The sequence below is a fragment of the Anolis sagrei genome, chromosome 1 (genome assembly GCF_037176765.1).
Source record: "Anolis sagrei isolate rAnoSag1 chromosome 1, rAnoSag1.mat, whole genome shotgun sequence".
NCBI classification, from domain to species: Eukaryota; Metazoa; Chordata; class Lepidosauria; order Squamata; family Dactyloidae; genus Anolis; species Anolis sagrei.
The window spans coordinates 33,663,326-33,681,820 of NC_090021.1; the positions used below are offsets into that span (position 1 = coordinate 33,663,326).

General features: G+C 38.3%; 1 protein-coding gene across 1 annotated transcript in view; it reads right to left on the bottom strand.

Moving 5' to 3' along the window:
- The window catches only part of PTPN14 (protein tyrosine phosphatase non-receptor type 14), a 137,822-nt gene that overhangs the window by 50,245 nt on the left and 69,082 nt on the right, over positions 1 to 18,495 (bottom strand). The window contains exons 4-5 of the mRNA XM_060754280.2: positions 3,533 to 3,630; positions 430 to 497 (exon numbers count right to left, since the gene is read on the bottom strand). Of these exons, the coding sequence (XP_060610263.2) occupies positions 430 to 497; positions 3,533 to 3,630 (166 nt within the window). The remainder of the gene's footprint in view (positions 1 to 429; positions 498 to 3,532; positions 3,631 to 18,495) is intronic.

The following is an 18,495-nucleotide window of genomic DNA, read 5'->3' on the forward strand; positions in this document are numbered from 1 at the left end:
TGTAAACAAGAAAGAATCTTTTTGATTTTTCCAGTTTGAGAAACAGGCAAAAAATCCCTCCAAAACAATAGAAATAGAGGAAATTAACGACATTAGTAAATAGAAAATATATATTGTCTCCAAAATGTCAATCAGAGATAACATACATGTTCCCATAAAAAGAACTGGGAAAATAAAATCTAAGTCAAGTATTGTATTGATTCAATACTGTCATAATAAAAGACTTCATCTCATGGAGTTTTTAAAAATGAATTTGGAGTATTAATGGCATTTTCTTCTCTACTCCATTTTTGGGGTAATTTTTTTCCATAATCTTCCAATTTCTAGTTAGGATGAAATATTTACTGAATTAATAAGAAAACCTGTTATGATGCAAGAAGATGACACATAAAATCAGTGGGGAAAAGAATTTGATGATAACGTACTTACCATAGGAAACAAAACATATTCCCGGAGGAAATCGTGAGATTTAAATTGACCGTAGTCCCCAAAATCAGCTGGATGTGAGTAAGGAAAAGACAAGATAAAATACATGAATTCGCCTTACACAAATAATTTTATTGTGCATCAAATTTGCTTAGTGAAGATCATTGTGGAAGCAACATCTCAAATCTTAAAGCTTAAAAAAGCCCAAAGTATTTGTCCAACTGGAGAGAAGACTTTGGAACAAAGGGAATGGAGGATGTGGTTGCTCTGAAATTATTGCAATAGTCAATTACTCGCAAATGTATAATAATGTCCTAGGGTACAGTTCTTACTGAAGTAGAAGGAGGAAGATGAAGATTATTTATATATGTATGTCTCAGGCACCTTCTCCACTACCATATAAAATCCAGATTATGTGCTTTGAATTGGGTTATATGGCAGTGTAGAAGGGGCTTCTGATACGGTAAGGAGCTGGACCTCTTTTCCTCTCATAAGTCAGAAAATACCCGGAGACATGCCCATATCAATTGATATCATCCTGTCCCCAGTCAGAGACACATTTGAGTTTGTCCACTTCATGGTTTGGAAGGAGACTGGTCCCATTGCTCCTCTGCCTTCATTAAATGGGTAAAGCGGGTGATCAATGAAGTGAAGACTGACAATGGCCTGCTTCATTTCTCCTCTTCCTTTTCTGCACGGAAGTGGGACAATGCCAGGAAAGGACTCCCCAGTACAGTCTGACCTGCATACCTGCAAGGCTGCAGTTTCATCTATCTGCATCCAACAAAATAAATCCTTTCTAGGAATTTCCTAAGTCGTCAACCAATGGTATGCTTCCACCCAAAATTACTGTAAAGTCGGAGGACCTAGCAAATTCTCTCTAGGAATATTCTAGGTCTTCCGGGATGACTCTATTAGTAACATCTATAAGTTCAGGAATGTATCCCTCCCCCCTCCCCCCGCCCCAATGGACTATATCTCTGCACCTCTGATCAGTGATGGGGCTGGGTGGGATACCTCCACAATTGGGCTGGTAGAGTCCAGACTCCCTCTCCTCTGCCCCACTCCAACCTATCCATTTCCCTTCCTGCTCACACATCTGCCTCTCCCCTTACTCCCCCATGATTCATATTAGGCCTGCAAAATTTCTCACTCACCAAAGTAATCACAGCACATCAGGAGCATGATAACATTTTAATTTGTGCTGTCATGCCTTGGAGATTGGCAAGCTGCTCACAGGCCACAATATATGAATGGTGGGCTATGCTCAGTTAGTTACAGTCTATGTGGGCCACTTAACTACCCAACTTGGGAAAGTCATTTCTTTGAACTGCAGCTCCCTGAATCTCACTCAATGGAAGAATTCTGTGAGCTGCAATATAAGAAGTAATTTCCAAGCTCTAGTTCACTGGTATGAGAACCCAATCCATCCACCCTGAAAACCGAACTTTCTATTGAAAGTTTAGAAACTCAGTTTCGTTAAACTAGAGCACTTTCTTCTCTAAAGAAACAAAGGCCCTCACCTGTGGATGGGTTGAATAAATAACAGACAAGATTCCCAGATATTTTATTAACTGGAGGGGGAGCATAATTTCCTCTAGGAAATTATAGAGACTGTTGCTAATTTCTTCCTAAAATGAATCTATTCTTTTAAGTGGCCAGAGGGTGTTCTCCTTTGAGTGCTTTCAGTTCAAATGCCTCTGCCATCTGAAGTTAACAATATGCAATATGGGAACTCTGCTTGTAGTGTGCCCTCTAACAGGTTGTCTACCTTGGATAAAATACATACTCACTTAAAATCTGGTGCTGTGGCAACACAGGATGCATAACTATTTTGGAAGTGAATCTGCATTTTAGAGACTATGATGAGGGAGTAGCCTGACCTGTGGCTGGGGAGCAGGTGAAAGCCCCAAAGAGGGGAGAAGGAGGAAAAAGGAGTCCCAACTTGCATTTGGCAAAAGAAATATGCTGCCATCAACACAATGTCATTGTGGTGTATTAGAAGAAAGTAGTTGTTTGATGGGTCTAGGAGTGCTCTGCAGCAAAACACTCTGAATTGCACCAGATTTATTTTACTGGTGGAAACATCCCCTGGTAGGAGGGGAAAATATTTTGTAATGTCTAGAACAAGTTTTTTTTCACTAATGGCTCAAAGGCTGTGCAATTGATTTATTCCTGAAGTCTATCATTGACAACACATCAATTGCATCAATTAAATGAAAAGCCGCACAGAATAATAGAATAATAGTAAGTATAAATAAGAATAATAGAATAATAAGAGTTGGAAGAGACCACATGGGTCATCTAGTCCAACCTCCTGCTATGCAAGAAAAGCACAATCAAAATATGCACAGAAATGTTTCAATTTTCACAATGTTTTTGAATAAGACCATGAAGTCAGAAGTATTTCCTGAAGTCTGTAACAATATTTGTCAAAGACTCGCCTATGTTTCAGCTGCATTGCTTGAAAGAAGAAGAAAAAAGAATGCCCAAGAGCCTTTATTCCACAAAATAACACCAAACACTTCTGACAAGATTCTCAAGATGCTGGAAATTCCCCTCATAAATTATCCCACCCAAATAGTCTTGCAAACCTTTCAGAACCATTTCATGTTATTACTGGGTGCCAAAAATCTTGTTTCATTTTATGTCACATTGCTAATGTATGTTTATCACGAAACCAGGGAACATGGACAAATAAAAAGTCATTGCATATGCTTTTGAGAAAAAAATTCCACATATCAAGGTTTTTTAAAAAAAAATGTTTACTAGGGAATATAAACAAATCAAAAATATGTTCTTTGTCTTTCTTTCTCTGTATAGACACCCACACAGAGATAGTTAATATTCTGTACACTGAGATTAACAGAGCTCAGTTTGAATAGTATGCAAGAATCCAAGAATCTGAGAGATCCATGTCCATGCCACTCCTATTTCCAAATGATACAATATCAAATTTTCAAATAACCTAAATCAATGATTCTCATCTAAATTATTAAGAATCATGTCAGTTTTATGGGGGTTGTCATCTCTAATTAGAATGTATTCTTGTATTGCTTAAATAAACAGATAAGAGAAGAAAGTGTTAGCAGGTGTGCTCACAAACCTTGAACTGCTAGTGCAGCCAACCTTATCCCTTGCTCAAATGAAGATCGCAATCGTCCATCAAGAACATCCTTTTTCACCTGCAGGTAATACTGATACCTGTAAACAAGAGATGCCGCAAAATGAAACTGAGAGCACCTATAGTGGACTCTTCTCTACCCCACTCTGGTAAAAGTACATGATTGCTGAGAGATTAAACTTATATACAGACACACATGGGTCCTTATCACATAAGGAAATCCTCTGTTTCTGAGACTGTTTGAGAATGATTTCAAACGGGTCTCATCACATGACATTTGCCCCATCACATCAGTATTCTGTTGGAATCTGTCTGCAAAGTGTCTGTCTGATTATTTGCAGATGAAAATCTAATCATGTTTTTTGAAATACTACAGATTCTTCCATTGCTGAAGTACTGCTTTTGTGCATGATAGGAAAATCTGTGAGCATCCCAGCAGCAACAATACTTTTTAAATGGTCATAGAGTGATGTAGGAGGTGTTTTGAATCTGTGGTGTGATGAGTCAAAGCACAGTATTTTCAAATCATAAGAATCGTAATAATATTCCTTCCATGCCATAAGCCGTGATCCTTGATTTCTTATACACAATTATTTAGAACAAGAATACTAAAGACTTTATCACTTTGAGATATAATCCATTTGTATCAGTATGCATCCAGTATTTTCTTAGGACTGGATGCATACTGTGTTGAGATGGGATGCATACTCTCCTCATCACACTTGATTCTCATTCTGTGATTTGTAGTGTTCTGGTGGCATATCTATGTGAAGTAATGTAGGGATAAAATATGAAGCACAGACACCCTTTGTAATTGATCCCCTTGCCCCAAAGAGGTGATGTAGACTGATATCGATCCACATATATGACCTAGATCTAGCATTTTACATCTTTTCAAGAGCAGGTCTCTTATAAAGGCAATGAGTCTTCATTGTCAATTCAAGACCAAACCATCCCACTGCATAATGCTTTGCATAATAACAAAGATAGCTCATAGAAATACGCGGTTGCTGAGAAAATATTCACATAAAATGCATATTGTATCATGATGATGAATTTCACTGAGAAAAGTAAAGTTGGGGTGGCAAAGCAGATGTTGTAATTGTCCTGATAATGGCAAAGTCCTGATGCTTTTACCCTATCAATCTTATGCACATTTAGGTTTCAGATATCAATTATGGTGTTATTTATGAACTCTGTAATACAAGCAGTCACCAAGTTACAAACATCCGACTCACAAATGACTCATTGTTAAGAACGGGGTGAGACAACAGAATGTGAAATATATATGCCCCAGGAAGGGAAATTCACTCCTGGAAGGGTTATCATGGGGAAATGGTGTCTCTACCAAAGTTTTATCACCAATCCTTGTTTCTACAACAAGCTACATTTTTCAAAATCCAATTATCACAGGAACAGAAAGTGAGGTGAAATCTTCTGAAAAGGGGTGCAGACAGCAAAGCAAATGCCACAGGGGTGTTAGCCCTTCTTTATGCTATGCAAAGTTTTATATGTAGCCCCACTAAAATCAATGGGTGTTACTCTGAAGAAAGGATGTGTAGGACTATGCTGTTAATCAATTGAATAGATTATACATATTTTAAAACAATTGTTTTAAAAAGGCTGATGTACAAAACTTGAAAAATTATTTCATAACTTTCTAAGATTTTATACTAAATTCTGTTATTAATCACATCTAGAGTGGTTCTGTTGAATCAATGTGAACAACATGGGGATCACAATCAGACACTGAAGACAACTGCCCTTGTGCTTTGCTACTCTGCTGCTGAATACACATGCCCAGTGTGGAATACATCTCACCACGTTAAAACAGTGGATGTGGCTCTTAATGAGACATGACGCATCATCACAGGATGTCTATGTCCTACACCACTGTCCTTCTGTCAGGAAGTAGCAGCCAATAATGAAAGGACCAAGTCATTGACATCTCCAGCCCATCCTCTGTTTGGCTATCAGCCATCATGGCAATGCCTTAAATCAAGAAACAGCTTCCTGAGATTGACAGAGATACTCGAAGAACATCTCAGCAAGCAAGAGTCCAAAAGTGGCAGGCCTAAACCTGGAAACTCAATCAGAGGCTGAGGCTGGATGAGAAACTCCCTCCTGGACACACAGAAGACTGGACAACTTGGAAGGCGCTGAACAGGCTGCGCTGTGGCACCATGAGATTCAGAGCTAACCTTAAGAAATGGGGCTACAAAGTGGAGTGCACAACATGCAAGTACGGAGAAGAGCAAACCACAGACCACCTACTACAATGCAGTCTGAGCCCTGCCACATGCATAATGGAGGACCTTCTCACACCAACACCAGAGGCATGCCAAGTGGCCAGCTTCTAGTCAAAGGAAATTTAGCATAATGTCAAGTTTTTAACTTTGCTTGTGTTTTAAACACATTTTACCTGTACCCTAGATTCACTTCTGACATGATAAATAAATAATGTGAACTTGGCAAATAGACATGTCTGTTCTACTGATTCAGCTTATCTACACTAGTTGGGCCTAACCATAGGATCCAGATTTCAAAAATTACCTTAGTAAAAATTAGTTATATATACACACATTTTGAAATTATACTTATAAAGTCACAATTTCCTTAATTTATTGATGGTACTCCAGATTGAGCAATAGAAATCTAACCTATGTTTGGTGATTCACTCTTCCCAGATATTAACACCATAATTTCATTTATGCTCATCCAAAAGTAAGTTCCCCTGAGCTCAGATATATGACTGGCTCAGAAGTTATTCTGAGATGTAAGCAATTTTCAGTGATTTTATCCCCCCCCCCCCCCCCCGCCCCCAATGTATCAAAATCCAACAAGCTCTTTGAGACAAACACCAAATAAAACCATATGCTCAATCTTCCGTGAAGACCTATTGCAATTATTTATGGAACTTTTGAAACTATTTATATTTTAATGACTTCTGTATTGTTGCTGCACTATGGAAACCATGAATCTAAATTTCAGAAGGTTAAAAGAGCTTTGTTTCCATTCCTTTCTTAGAGGACAAAAACCCACGTCATCTTTTGGATTTAACAAAGGTGACTGCCATGGAAAGAAAAAGAGATACAGAAGCCTGCCGCTAGACAGCACCAACGTTCCGACCAAATCTTAATTCTCCCGTCTGTAGCAAAGCCGTGGCACTATAATTAACAAACCACTTTAAATGATTACAGTATATAATACAGCAAGAGCAGCACTGTGTGCTTCAAAAGGCTGAAAAGTTTGCCTAGATCATAAATTTTGAAGGCAGGATGTCCATCACAAGAAAATATAAATCCAGGAATCTATGGACACAAGACTAGCATGAGAGGAAGTTCCAAAGTTCCAAAGAATTGGCCCAATGTTACCTAAGTTCCAGCTCTATCTAGGAATTTGCACAAACCAAGAGCCCTCTGAACTCAGTGCTTTTATCGTTCTGTATGGTACTGTTTTTATGGTGTTATGTTTTATTGTGATAATTTTTTAAAATTTGTTTTGATGCTATCTTATTGTGTTATGTTTTTAAACTTTGTGCTCCCTGGGCCTGTCCCTTTGTAAGCCGCCCCGTCTCTTAGGGGAGGTGGAGGCGGGGTATAAAACTAAATTATTATTATTATTATTATTATTATTATTATTATTATTATTATGTTCATACATGCACAGAGTATTACCAGAGCCGACGGACTAGAATCATTACATCTTCTATTCCTGTGAATACCATGTTATCTCAAGAAGTTGCAGGGAAATGGTTGAACATTTTAAATTGTGTAATGCTATTTCTATTCCTGTGCTTTTTAAGGGACTTTTTTTTTGGGGGGGGGGGCTCTCATAATACAGTAAGCCCTCCACTTTGGTGTAGATTATGACACAAGATCCCCACAAAAGTGAATAGATGCAAATGAAAAAAAAAGTTTTTTAAAAATCTGACAGAACACAATTTAGTAATTTCTAGGTAATCCAGGGAAACTCTGTGGTCAACGGAAACAGAAAGTTGACAGTGGAGTAAGCTGGGAGACCTAGAGATTCCCAGAGAGAACATATTAATTAAATCTCCAAATAATCATATCATGAAAGTTTAAAACCACAAGTATATTCATACTTCGGTTTCTGGGAATTCCTTGTTATTCAGACAAACATGGGAAGATTCCTGGAATCCTTACTTTAGAGTAGTGGCTTCCTGAAAAGCTGTGTATAATATTTGTGCTAAGAATAGATTATTAACACTCTAAAGCACACAGGTTAGAGTGACTCATATTCACATGGAGATATTTCTCAGGATTTTTTTTTAAATGAACATATAACTATTATAATAAGTTAATAACTACATTCAGGATTGGCAGATGCTAATTTAGAAATTCCAAGAGGAGTCATAGAGGATAGTTTAGTAAGTACTGCGAAAGGAACAACTAGACAGACCGAAAGCAATTACACTAACTAGTTTTTGCTAAAAGAAAGAAAAGCTAGATTTTGCTAGTTTACATGGACAACTTGTTGCAAAAACACCTAACATTATAGGATTATAGGGACCAGGTCATGATAGTAAGCGCTGTGCAAGTTATAGTATAGCTAGCATTGCAGAGGTTGGGGATACTGTTCTAGTATCCCGGAGCCAATATGGACATTTTAAATCAAAATAACTTTTGAAGCTATATAAAAATTATGGGCAACCCCAATGCAACTAGGTTTTTGTAAAAGTCCTCAAATACTTCACTACCAATTTTAATAAAGCACAGAAACTTCTTCTAATTTCTCATCCAGCACACAATGCTTCCCTGACTATGAAAAAGTAGTAAACCAAGGTTTACATCTCTGCTAGTCAGCGAAAATAGTTAGTGTTTTGGTCCTGGCCTAGAAAGGCTTGAATTTAAAGATGTAAATTTAAGCCCTTCTAGTTCAGGACCAAAACACTAACTACTACATTACAAAATAGAAGAGCTTCTCTCCTTATTTTACTCTTAAAAACAGAAATAGTTTTTAGCTTTTACAGTCTATACAGGCAGATTGCCAATCTCATTCCAAGGGGTAAGGATGGGAGTGGAGAACAAGTCCAGGCAAAGACGTAATTACAAGATGGTTTCTTCTTTTCAGTAGAAAAACATGAGTTGTAACCTTGAGTATTATCTAATGCATACCACTGTGTTTACAACTGAGTGGTATGATTGTGCTTGAGAATTTAATAAGGAACCATGGGCATGCAACAAAATCCAAAACCCACAAAGTGTTGGTATTTTTATTGGGCCAACTGAAAAGCACAAAACACAGCATGCAATTGATGTCTTTTTGGACCAGGCCTGCACAACTTGGAAATTCTAAAGAGCCATATTTAAAATTAAAATATAATTTCTGTGAGCCACTCCTCTTCCTCCATTTCTTCCTGCCTGCCTTTCCTTTTAGGTAGGCAGGGGAAGGGCTGACCAGTGGAGGTTAAGGCTGGTCTTGTGCAGGCCTGGTCTAGACTATCTCAATCAGGCATGGGCAAACTTCAGCCCTCCAGGTGTTTTAGACTCCAATTCCCACAATACCTAACAGCCTACTGGCTGTTTGCCCATACCTAATCTTTACTGACAACAGTTAAGACAAATTGTAGACCTGTAACTCTAACATCATCACATTTCTTCTCTTGTACAATTTCTAACATCTTTGCTTGGTGAAGAAACCCAAGAAGCTTTAAAAGCTTACATGGTGTAGATTTTGCTTCTTCTTTTTTAGTTGGCCAAATGACTGAAGTAACTGAAGGAAATGAAAAAAATTGTGGACTATTAGGAGGAGTTAGGAGAAGTTCATAAATTATGTATAGTGTCAAGAAAGTATGCAGGGTGAAAATCTTCTTGGTGTCTCATATTCAACCCAGAATCATCTGCTAAAGCCAAGTAGGAGGAACCAGGCCAAAATAAACGGAAGCACATAGTTGAACCGTGGCATCGAATGCCACAAGAAGTAGTGATGGCTGCCAACTTGGAGAACTCTAAAGGGGGATTAAATAAATACATGGAGATTAGAACCTGCCATCATTATTTGTCAGCTTGACTATACATTTCCTCCAGTATGAAAGACAGCATGCCTCTGAGGAACATGAGGTGAGAGTATAGTAGCATTCATGTCCAGGCAGCAGGCTTCCACAGGCAACTGGGTTAGTCACTGTGTAAATATAACGTCAAGCTTCAGTCTCATCCAGCATTGCTCCTCTTAGTAGTAGTGATTTTCCCCATTGCATTGCACTCCAGGACAGAAGAGGAGATGGATTACGGAGGTTCAACTTGAGTGAGCCCAAGGGGACAAAGTGCAACCTGGAAGTTAGTGGGCTGATACATGCTTCTGACATCCTGACTTGAAGAGGAGGATGGTAGATTGCCTTGGAAACAAATTAAATCATACTTCTGAACAAGATTCTACATGACACATAAGGAAGACGATAAAGAGCATGGCTTCCAGAGCAACTAGTAGTAGAAAGGAAGCAGAGAAAGACGCCTCTGGGGGAAATCTTAGAATTGTTCATATTTTGCCCTGGAAGATATGCATATGTTGTCTGTATTGTTGTCATGTGCCTATAGATTGACTCTGATTTATGACAAGCATATCATAGAATTTTCCTGGCCAGATTTATTCAGTGGCAGTTTGCCAATGCTTTCCTCTGAGAGAGTGTGACCTTGCGCAAAGACACCCAGTAGACTTTCATTGCTGGATAAAAAAAAGGGATTTGCAGAGTTTAAGTCCAGCACTCCAGCCACCATGCTTATTATTTCAAGTTCATATACACATTGAACGGCTTATAAGAAAAAAGTCAATGTACTGATTATTTAAATTACCAAGTACACCTATCTTAGGGAGGCAGTTACCTCCTGTTCACATGAAAGACTTTATTCTCACTCTGTTCACATGGCCAGGATCATACGAAGTTACTTGCTTTGACACACACACTTGCAAGAGCAGTTATTTCAGTTATTTTAGCTAGCTCTGAATCACCATCACAATCATTTTACGCAACCCTCACCCCCAAAGAGTGTTCACCTTCCTGAACTAATTTTATGAAGATGGTTCATGTGCAGAATCACAGAATCGTAAGAGTTAAGGAGACCACAAGGGCCAACCAGTTCAACCCCTTGTCATATGGGAATACACATTCAATTCATGAGTAGAATCATAGAATCACAGAGTTGGATGAGACCTCGTGGGCTATCCAGTCCAACCCCATTCTGTCAAGAAGCAGGAAAATCGCATTCAAAGCACCCCTGACAGATGGCCATCCAGACTCTGCTTAAAAGCCTCCAAAGAAGAAGCCTCCACTACACTCCAGGACAGAGATTTCCACTGCTGAACAGTTCTCACAGTCAGGAAGTTCTTTCTAATGTTCAGGTGGAATCTCCTTTCTTGTAGTTTGAAGCCATTGTTTCATGTTCTAGTCTCCAGGGCAGCAGAAAACAAGCTTGCTTCCTCCTCCCTATGAATTCCCCTCATATATTTATACATGGCCATCATGCCTCCTCTCACCTTTCTCTTCTGCAGGCTAAACATGCCCAGCTCTTTAAGCCGCTCCTCATAGGGATTGTTCTCCAGACCCTTGATTATTTTAGTCACCTTTCTCTGGGCACATTCCAGCTTGTCAACATCTCCCTTCAATTGCGGTGCCCAGAATTGGACACAGTATTCCAGGTATGGTCTGACCAAGGCGCGGCTGGAATCTATAGTTCACACTACCCCCTAATTATACCGTGCTAACATATATTTAAATATAAATATTTAAATAACAGGAATGCTAATAAGCCAAAGAGAAACAAACTTCTCATATTACTGTAATTCATTACTTTAGGGAAGACATTTTGGATTGGGTGGAAGGGGTCATTATTAACAATATTAACTGACTTCTTTTTCAGAATTTAAAATGAACATGATATTAACATATTATAAATGATTAAAGCCCTGAATTAATTTTATTATTTTCATTCTAATAATGAACATTCATTCATTAATGTCCAAATTAATGTTAGCATTAATAGATTAATGGTAGCACTAATGTTTTCAACCTCTGCATTATACCGATTCCCCCGCGGATGACTGACAAGGGAAAGCTAAGATGTCTGACTTCCAGAATCTGGATCATTAGGCTTGAAAATTAATTTGTTAATGTCGATAGTTGGAAAGGAGGAAATTTATTCAATGTAGTTCATGCCTGGAATGCAGAATTTAAATTTGTTGCATTAATTATAATTTCTGAGACACTGCAGGAAAAATAGTATTTTCTGCTTTTCCCTACCTTATGAAAATAACACACCATAAACAAAAACAAATGAACATGCTTCAGTTTTCACATCCATCAATTAAAATTGTCCTACACTGATTAATGAATCCAAGCTTTTTTGTTCTCCAATTTGCCAAATTGGGAGACAAAGATGTATAGCCCCTATCATGAATAGACTGGGCACGTGTGACCCCATGTTTGCTGACTGCCTTCAATAGGGTATAACTGGGAAATGTGAACAGTAAATTATAAAATGCATACACTAATGGTCAGTGATTTACTCTATCATTTTACCATTGGATTAAACAGCACACTTCTTATATAACAGCCTGGATAAGTTTCCTTCTTTCTGGAAACATATCAATTACATGGGCAATTTTTAAAAAAATGAATTAGTGTAAACATGAAATTTTGATTCAGTTAAACATAGGAGCATTTCTAATAAACATTGCAGAATTGAAGGACAGACACTGCAGTTCCCATTGACTCTAATTAAGTATTAATTCCAAATGCAGCAAATCAGAATGCAGAAATGACAAGACAGGAGAAGCTTCCATGGGATTTTTTTAGTTGCCCTGCCAGATACCACCCACCCATCCACTAGGCTCCCCAAATTAGGGGAACACACTACCATTTTTGGCAGTTAGGCCAAGACTGACCTAAAGCAAAATTATATCCTCTCTAGTTCCAATATAAAAACAATTCCCAGACCAAAATTGTTTAGTTTTCATTATTTTTGGCTGATGAAAAAACTCCTTCAGGAGGTAATCATTGATTCACCCCTGTCTCCATTTGCCACCCCTGAAGGCGCAGGTTTGCAGCTTGGGAGTTATTCTGGACTCATCGCTGATCCTGGAACCCCAGGTCTCGGCAGTGGCTGGGAGAGCTTTTGCACAATTAAAGCTTGTGCACCAGCTGCACCTGTACCTTGGGAAGTTTGACTTGGCCACGGTGGTCCACACTCTGGTTACATTTCGTATTGACTACTGCAACGCTCTCTACGTGGGATTGCCTCTGAAGACTGCCCGGAAGCTGCAATTCGTCCAACGTTTGGCAGCCAGATTACTAACGGGAGCGGGGTACAGGGAGCGCACAACTCTGTTGTGCCAGCTCCACTGGCTGCCAGTTAGCTTCTGAGCACAATTCAAAGGGCTGGTTTTAATCTACAAAACCCTATATGGTTCCGGCCCAGTTTACCTGTCCAGTTGTATTCTCCCCTATGAACCATCAAGACAATTAAGATCTTCTGGTGGGCCCCTGCTCTCGGTCCCGCCACTTTTGCAATCACATCTGGCGGGAACGAGAGACAGGGCCTTTTCTGTGGTGGCCCCTCGGCTATGGAACTGTCTCCCTAATGAGATCTGCCCCCTCCATCCTGTCCTTCAGGAGGCTGGTGAAATCCTGGCTATGGAAGGAAGCATTCCCAGAGTAATGGTTGAAACCGGCTACAGAACAAATTTATCGACCACACATACAAACTGAGATGGACATTATTTTATTTTGGAGATTTGGCTTATTTGTAATTTTAATCAATATGTATTTTAACTTGTTATTAAATGATATTTTTAGACTGTACTATTAGCATTGAATCCTTGCTGTAATCCGGTCTGAGTCCCTCTACGGAGGTTGAGAAGATCAAGATATAAAAGTTTTAAATAAAATAAATTAAATAATAAATATGAACTATAAGGCAAGTAATAAAAATAATCCAGAGGTAAGGTCATTGGACGAAAATCAAGGAAAACATATAGTTACTATTTCAGAAGGTGTCTGTCTACCTTCCGAACTTCAGCAACCAAAATAACTTAAAATTATTAAAAATCATTCCTAAACATAATCATCCGATAGGATGAGACACAGCATGAATAAACGCTTGAGACATCTGAAATTCCCATCCATCATTTAGTAAGGCTAAACTGCTATAATTATCACTTACTAAAACTGAAATTATAATAAAAAGATAAAGTTGTAATACGTTTTTAAAAACCCACACATTTGCCTAAAGGAGTTTCAGGTCTTTAGCCTATTGTTCTGATGACAATGGTTTTTAACTTTATTTCTAATAGTAACTGACACTACAATTTTATTTCTATTATTCCTTACAGCTGGGATGCACATCCTTTGGTCTTACATAGATCATCAGTTGTCTCCCAGGAGTTTTATGGCTCAGATATCTCCAACAATAGAGTAGACTCTCCAGAATTGTGAAATCCAAACCCAAGATTTCTTGTGAACACAGATCATTGTGTCCTATGTTGATAGATGATGATGGTGTGAATATATAGTCTGGATTGTGAACATACAGTCTAGACTGTGAATATATAGCCTAGATTGGACTATTGCAACACACTCTATGTGGAGCTGCCCTTGAAGACAGAAACGTCAATTGGTCCAATGTTCGGCAGCCAGATTGCTAACTGGAACGAATTACAGGGAGCGGTCTACCCCCCTGTTTAAGGAGCTCCATTGGCTGCCATTCACTTTCCGGTCCCAATTCAAGGTGTAGGTTATCACCTACAAAGTCCTGAATGGTTTGGGACCTGCCTACCTGCACGATCGCATTTCCTTCTACAAACCTGCATGACTTCTTTGATCTTCCAGGGAGGCCCTCCTCTCTCTCCCACTCCCGTTGCAAGTGCGGCTTGTGGGGATGAGGGAGAGAGCCTTCTTGGTGGTGGCCCCCTGGCTTTGGAACTCGCTACCTGGGGAGATTAGGCAAGCACCCACCTTGTCAGCCTTTAGGAAAAGCTTAAAAACTTGGTTGTTCTGCCTTGCTTTTGATGAATGAAAAACAAATCCTCATACCATGACTGACTGTCTCATCATAAACTTGTCCTCTCGATGCACTTTCCCTCATCCCCTAGTGGGAAAATTAAACCCCATCCATATCTCCCACCAGATAAACTACTTCATTTTCTTATCTCATCCAATCCCCCCTGTTTTTATCCTTGCATTTGGCCCAGTCCATTTAGTTAAACTCTTTGTTTTTAACTTTTTATCTTGCCTCATACCCGGTGTTTTATCCCACTGTGTTATTTTTCTTTTATTGTTTGTATTTTATTTGAGTTATTATCTGCTATATGTATTTCATTTTGTTTATTGTATTCGTTGAGCTTGGCCTCACATTAGCCGCCCCGAGTCCCTGAGGGGAGATAGTGGCAGGGTATAAATAAAGTTTAATAATAATAATAATAATAATAATAATAATAATAATGACATGATGAAGCATGAATGTTCAGATCACTGCCATTTAATAATACAGGGCATGACTCTCCACATTTCTTTGTATCCACAGAGGATCCCTTAACTGAGCACACACAGATAAGACAGTGCTACCTTGCTGCTTTCTTTTGTATCTCTCAGTGCCTCTAACTTGGTACTGGTGCTTTCTCTTCCTTACACTTTTCTACACCGCAAAATATATAGCAGGCATATGTGAAAGCAATCTGTATCAACGTCACTGTATGAGTGGAGATAAAAATGTAAAGCCCATCAAGTCAACATCTTGTTGTGGAACATCTTCCATTGTACTTTAGTTTTATACAACCAGTTATACAGCTGGCAATGCTGTCTTGTTTAGAATGGTCCAAAAAATCATGGACTTAAAATGAACAAGACTTAAAAGAAATGCATTAAGTTAAAAACCCTGGATTTTCAAAGAGGGGAATAATAACATGTCTTTGCAACAAAAGAAGACATGCCTGAACCCAGACCTTAACAGTTTGCCCTTGGATTCTTGCATTAATTACAGAAAATTATAGGGGGACCAAGTGCAATTGTTAAGCACAACAAAATCACTTCGTAGTCATCTATAATTTAATTACGGATAATCTAAAATAGCAGGAGAATCATTTGACATAATACCACAAATACATGAAGAGCTGAAATAAATAAATGTCAGAAGGTAACAAAGATGGTGACATGGCCTCTTTAAATTTCTGACCATTAAATCTGTGAGTACAACCCCAAATGTTTGGTAACCGTTTTTTTCAAAAGAAAAGAAGAAAATAGAGCAACATAAAAAGTTAGCCTTTGTCCAATTGAGGAACAGGAGCAGAAGTTTCTATGTGGTTTGAAAAACAGGTTGCTTACCTGTAATTGTGGTCATCTTCAAGTGGTCATCTGTGAACTCACACAAATGGCTCATCTATAGTGCATCACACAGAACCTTTTAGAGTTATGCAAATGTATTTTACTGATAGATCCCTTATAACCCAATCCAGTACACTTCTCATTTAAACCCTCAGTTCCATGGATGCCAAACCAGCAAATATCTAAGAAGAGCTAGAATAGGATGGAGGTTGAACAGAGCTGGGTGAGTTCACAGATGACCATTTGAAGAACCACAGTTACAGGTAAGCAACATTTTCTTCTTCATAGTCTCTGTGATGCACACATGGAGGCTTGATGCTAGTAGAAATTCAAGAGATTAAAAAAAACCAGATGGAAATTCAAAAGGATTCTGACAGTGAGTTAAATATATATTTTGTAAGGAAGTGTGTTGAATCTATTACTGCTTAATTGTATTTATTAACTGTTGTGAGTTCTCTTTGGTACAATTGCTTAACTGTTAAAATGTTGCTTTTATTTTTATATTTTGTCATCTATTTGTAGCAGCTCAGTGTTGGAAGTGAAAAGGTAGGTGCAAAATCAATCAATTATACTTTTTCCTTATTTCTAAATTAATGTTCGACTTGTGATTTTGTGATCCAGCATATATGTATCTCATTTGCTGTGACATACTATCACTATCTAAGCACCCATTTGGATTTTGCAGCATTCTGGATTTCAGATTTCCTATAAGGGATGCTCAGTTTGTATTTATGGTACTCTTAACAATTTTCTTTAATAAGCCCCTTTTCAACCCATGGATCCATTTCCTTTAGCCCTTCAGATATTCTTGCCCATGTCTCCTATAACCTCATATATTTGACTATACTGAAAGCTAAAAGTTCTTCAATCTCAATTTAAGAAGTCCAATATTTGCCCACCTGTTCCTGCATTTGTTCATAATAACACGTGCGAGGAACTAAGTCCCACCATTTTCAGCAGGGCTTATGCCAACATATAGTGCAGGGGCTTTGCACTCTTGAGTAAGTACAGGTCCACTCTCAAAGGGGATTATGATAACTGACATCTCCTCACTCAGCAGTTCAACTCAGGTATGTCTTTATAGCTCATTTACAGAAACCCCACAGGTCTGGACAAGTGAACAGAATTTTTTTCTGACTTGTAAGTCAACAGTGTTGTTAACTTAATCCCAATCCCAGAGTCACCTGTGCAACAAGATAATTTTCAAATTATGCATTCAATTAGCCTCCAGTGACCTGATTTCTTTCAGGGGTAGTCAAGACACGGTTGAGAAGTGTGAGTTGTAAAGTGTACACTGAAAAAGAAGTCTGTCAAAAGTAATTTGTTACTGATGCAGTTGTGGAGTGCTTGCATGGCATTTTTTAAAAAAGCATATTTTACAATATGTTGTAAATTCTGAATTCTCTTAACAGGCATGTAAAATTGAGAGTCATAAAACTTTTTTAAAAATGTGCAATATCTGTTGTGTTTTCAGAATAGACCATTGCATTATGAATTGTGAGTTTGAGTATTTTGTGCTGCTCAGGCCTCATCTGGAATACTGAATTCAGTTCTGGCCACCTCATTTTAGGAAGGATATAGATGAGTTGGCACAAGTTCAGAGAAGGGCAACCCGGATGATAAAGGAGAAGTCAAAGAATCTGGGGATGTTCAGCTTGGTAAGAGAAGATTGTGAAGTGAAGTGATTTCACTCTTTAAATACCTCAAGATCTGGCACAAAGAGGGTGTTGGCTTATTCTGCTGCCTCAGAGAGCAGAACTAAGTCTAATAGTCTTGCTACATGAGGGGAAATTTTGATTGAACATTAGATGTAACTTCTTGTCAGTGGGAGCACTTCAACAATAGAATCAATTGTTTAGAGAGATGCTGGAGTCTACTATGAATGTCTACAGAAAGAGGCTGGAAAACTATTTGCTGTAGATGGCCTAACTAAAGATCCTGCATTGAGCAGTGGAAATGCCCTGAACCTATACATAGGTCACATCACAATACGTAATTTCACCCTCAAGAAATAGTTCTTTGAAATATACATGAAGCAGGTATCAAGTTTTTTTTAAAAGAAGAAAGCAAATCTCACTTTTTTCTTAGTACTAACATATCTTGTGTAAAATCATATCAAGGCACTACAGTGTTTTCTTATTACACAGTAAGGTGGGACTAGTCAACAGATTACATCTCTAAAGGAATATCAGCCCTCTATTTTCCAATGATTGAATGATAAGCAACTCTCCATTCTTCCTTGCTTATGCAAACGTGGCTTCCTTTGATAAATTGCAGAGGAAGGAAATTATACAGCATATGGTATGATCAGACCTGTTGATGACAGTGAAAGTGAAGAGATTTTACAGAGTGTTTGTTTATAATGAATTTTGTATTTAATACAGAGCAAGGTCTCTCTAACTTGTCTATGATCTAGATTCTTGCCCTTGTTTCCAAGTATCTTCGCCATCTTTTGAACCTCCAATGAACTGGAATCACTTCTTAAATATTTAAGAAAACATATTAAAATGCAAGAAGGTTTGCAAAGAGATAGATAACCATAAGCATGGCATTCTTGTGTAACAGAAATGCAGTATAGTGTTACCAGCATGGCATAGTTATATGAATTGGA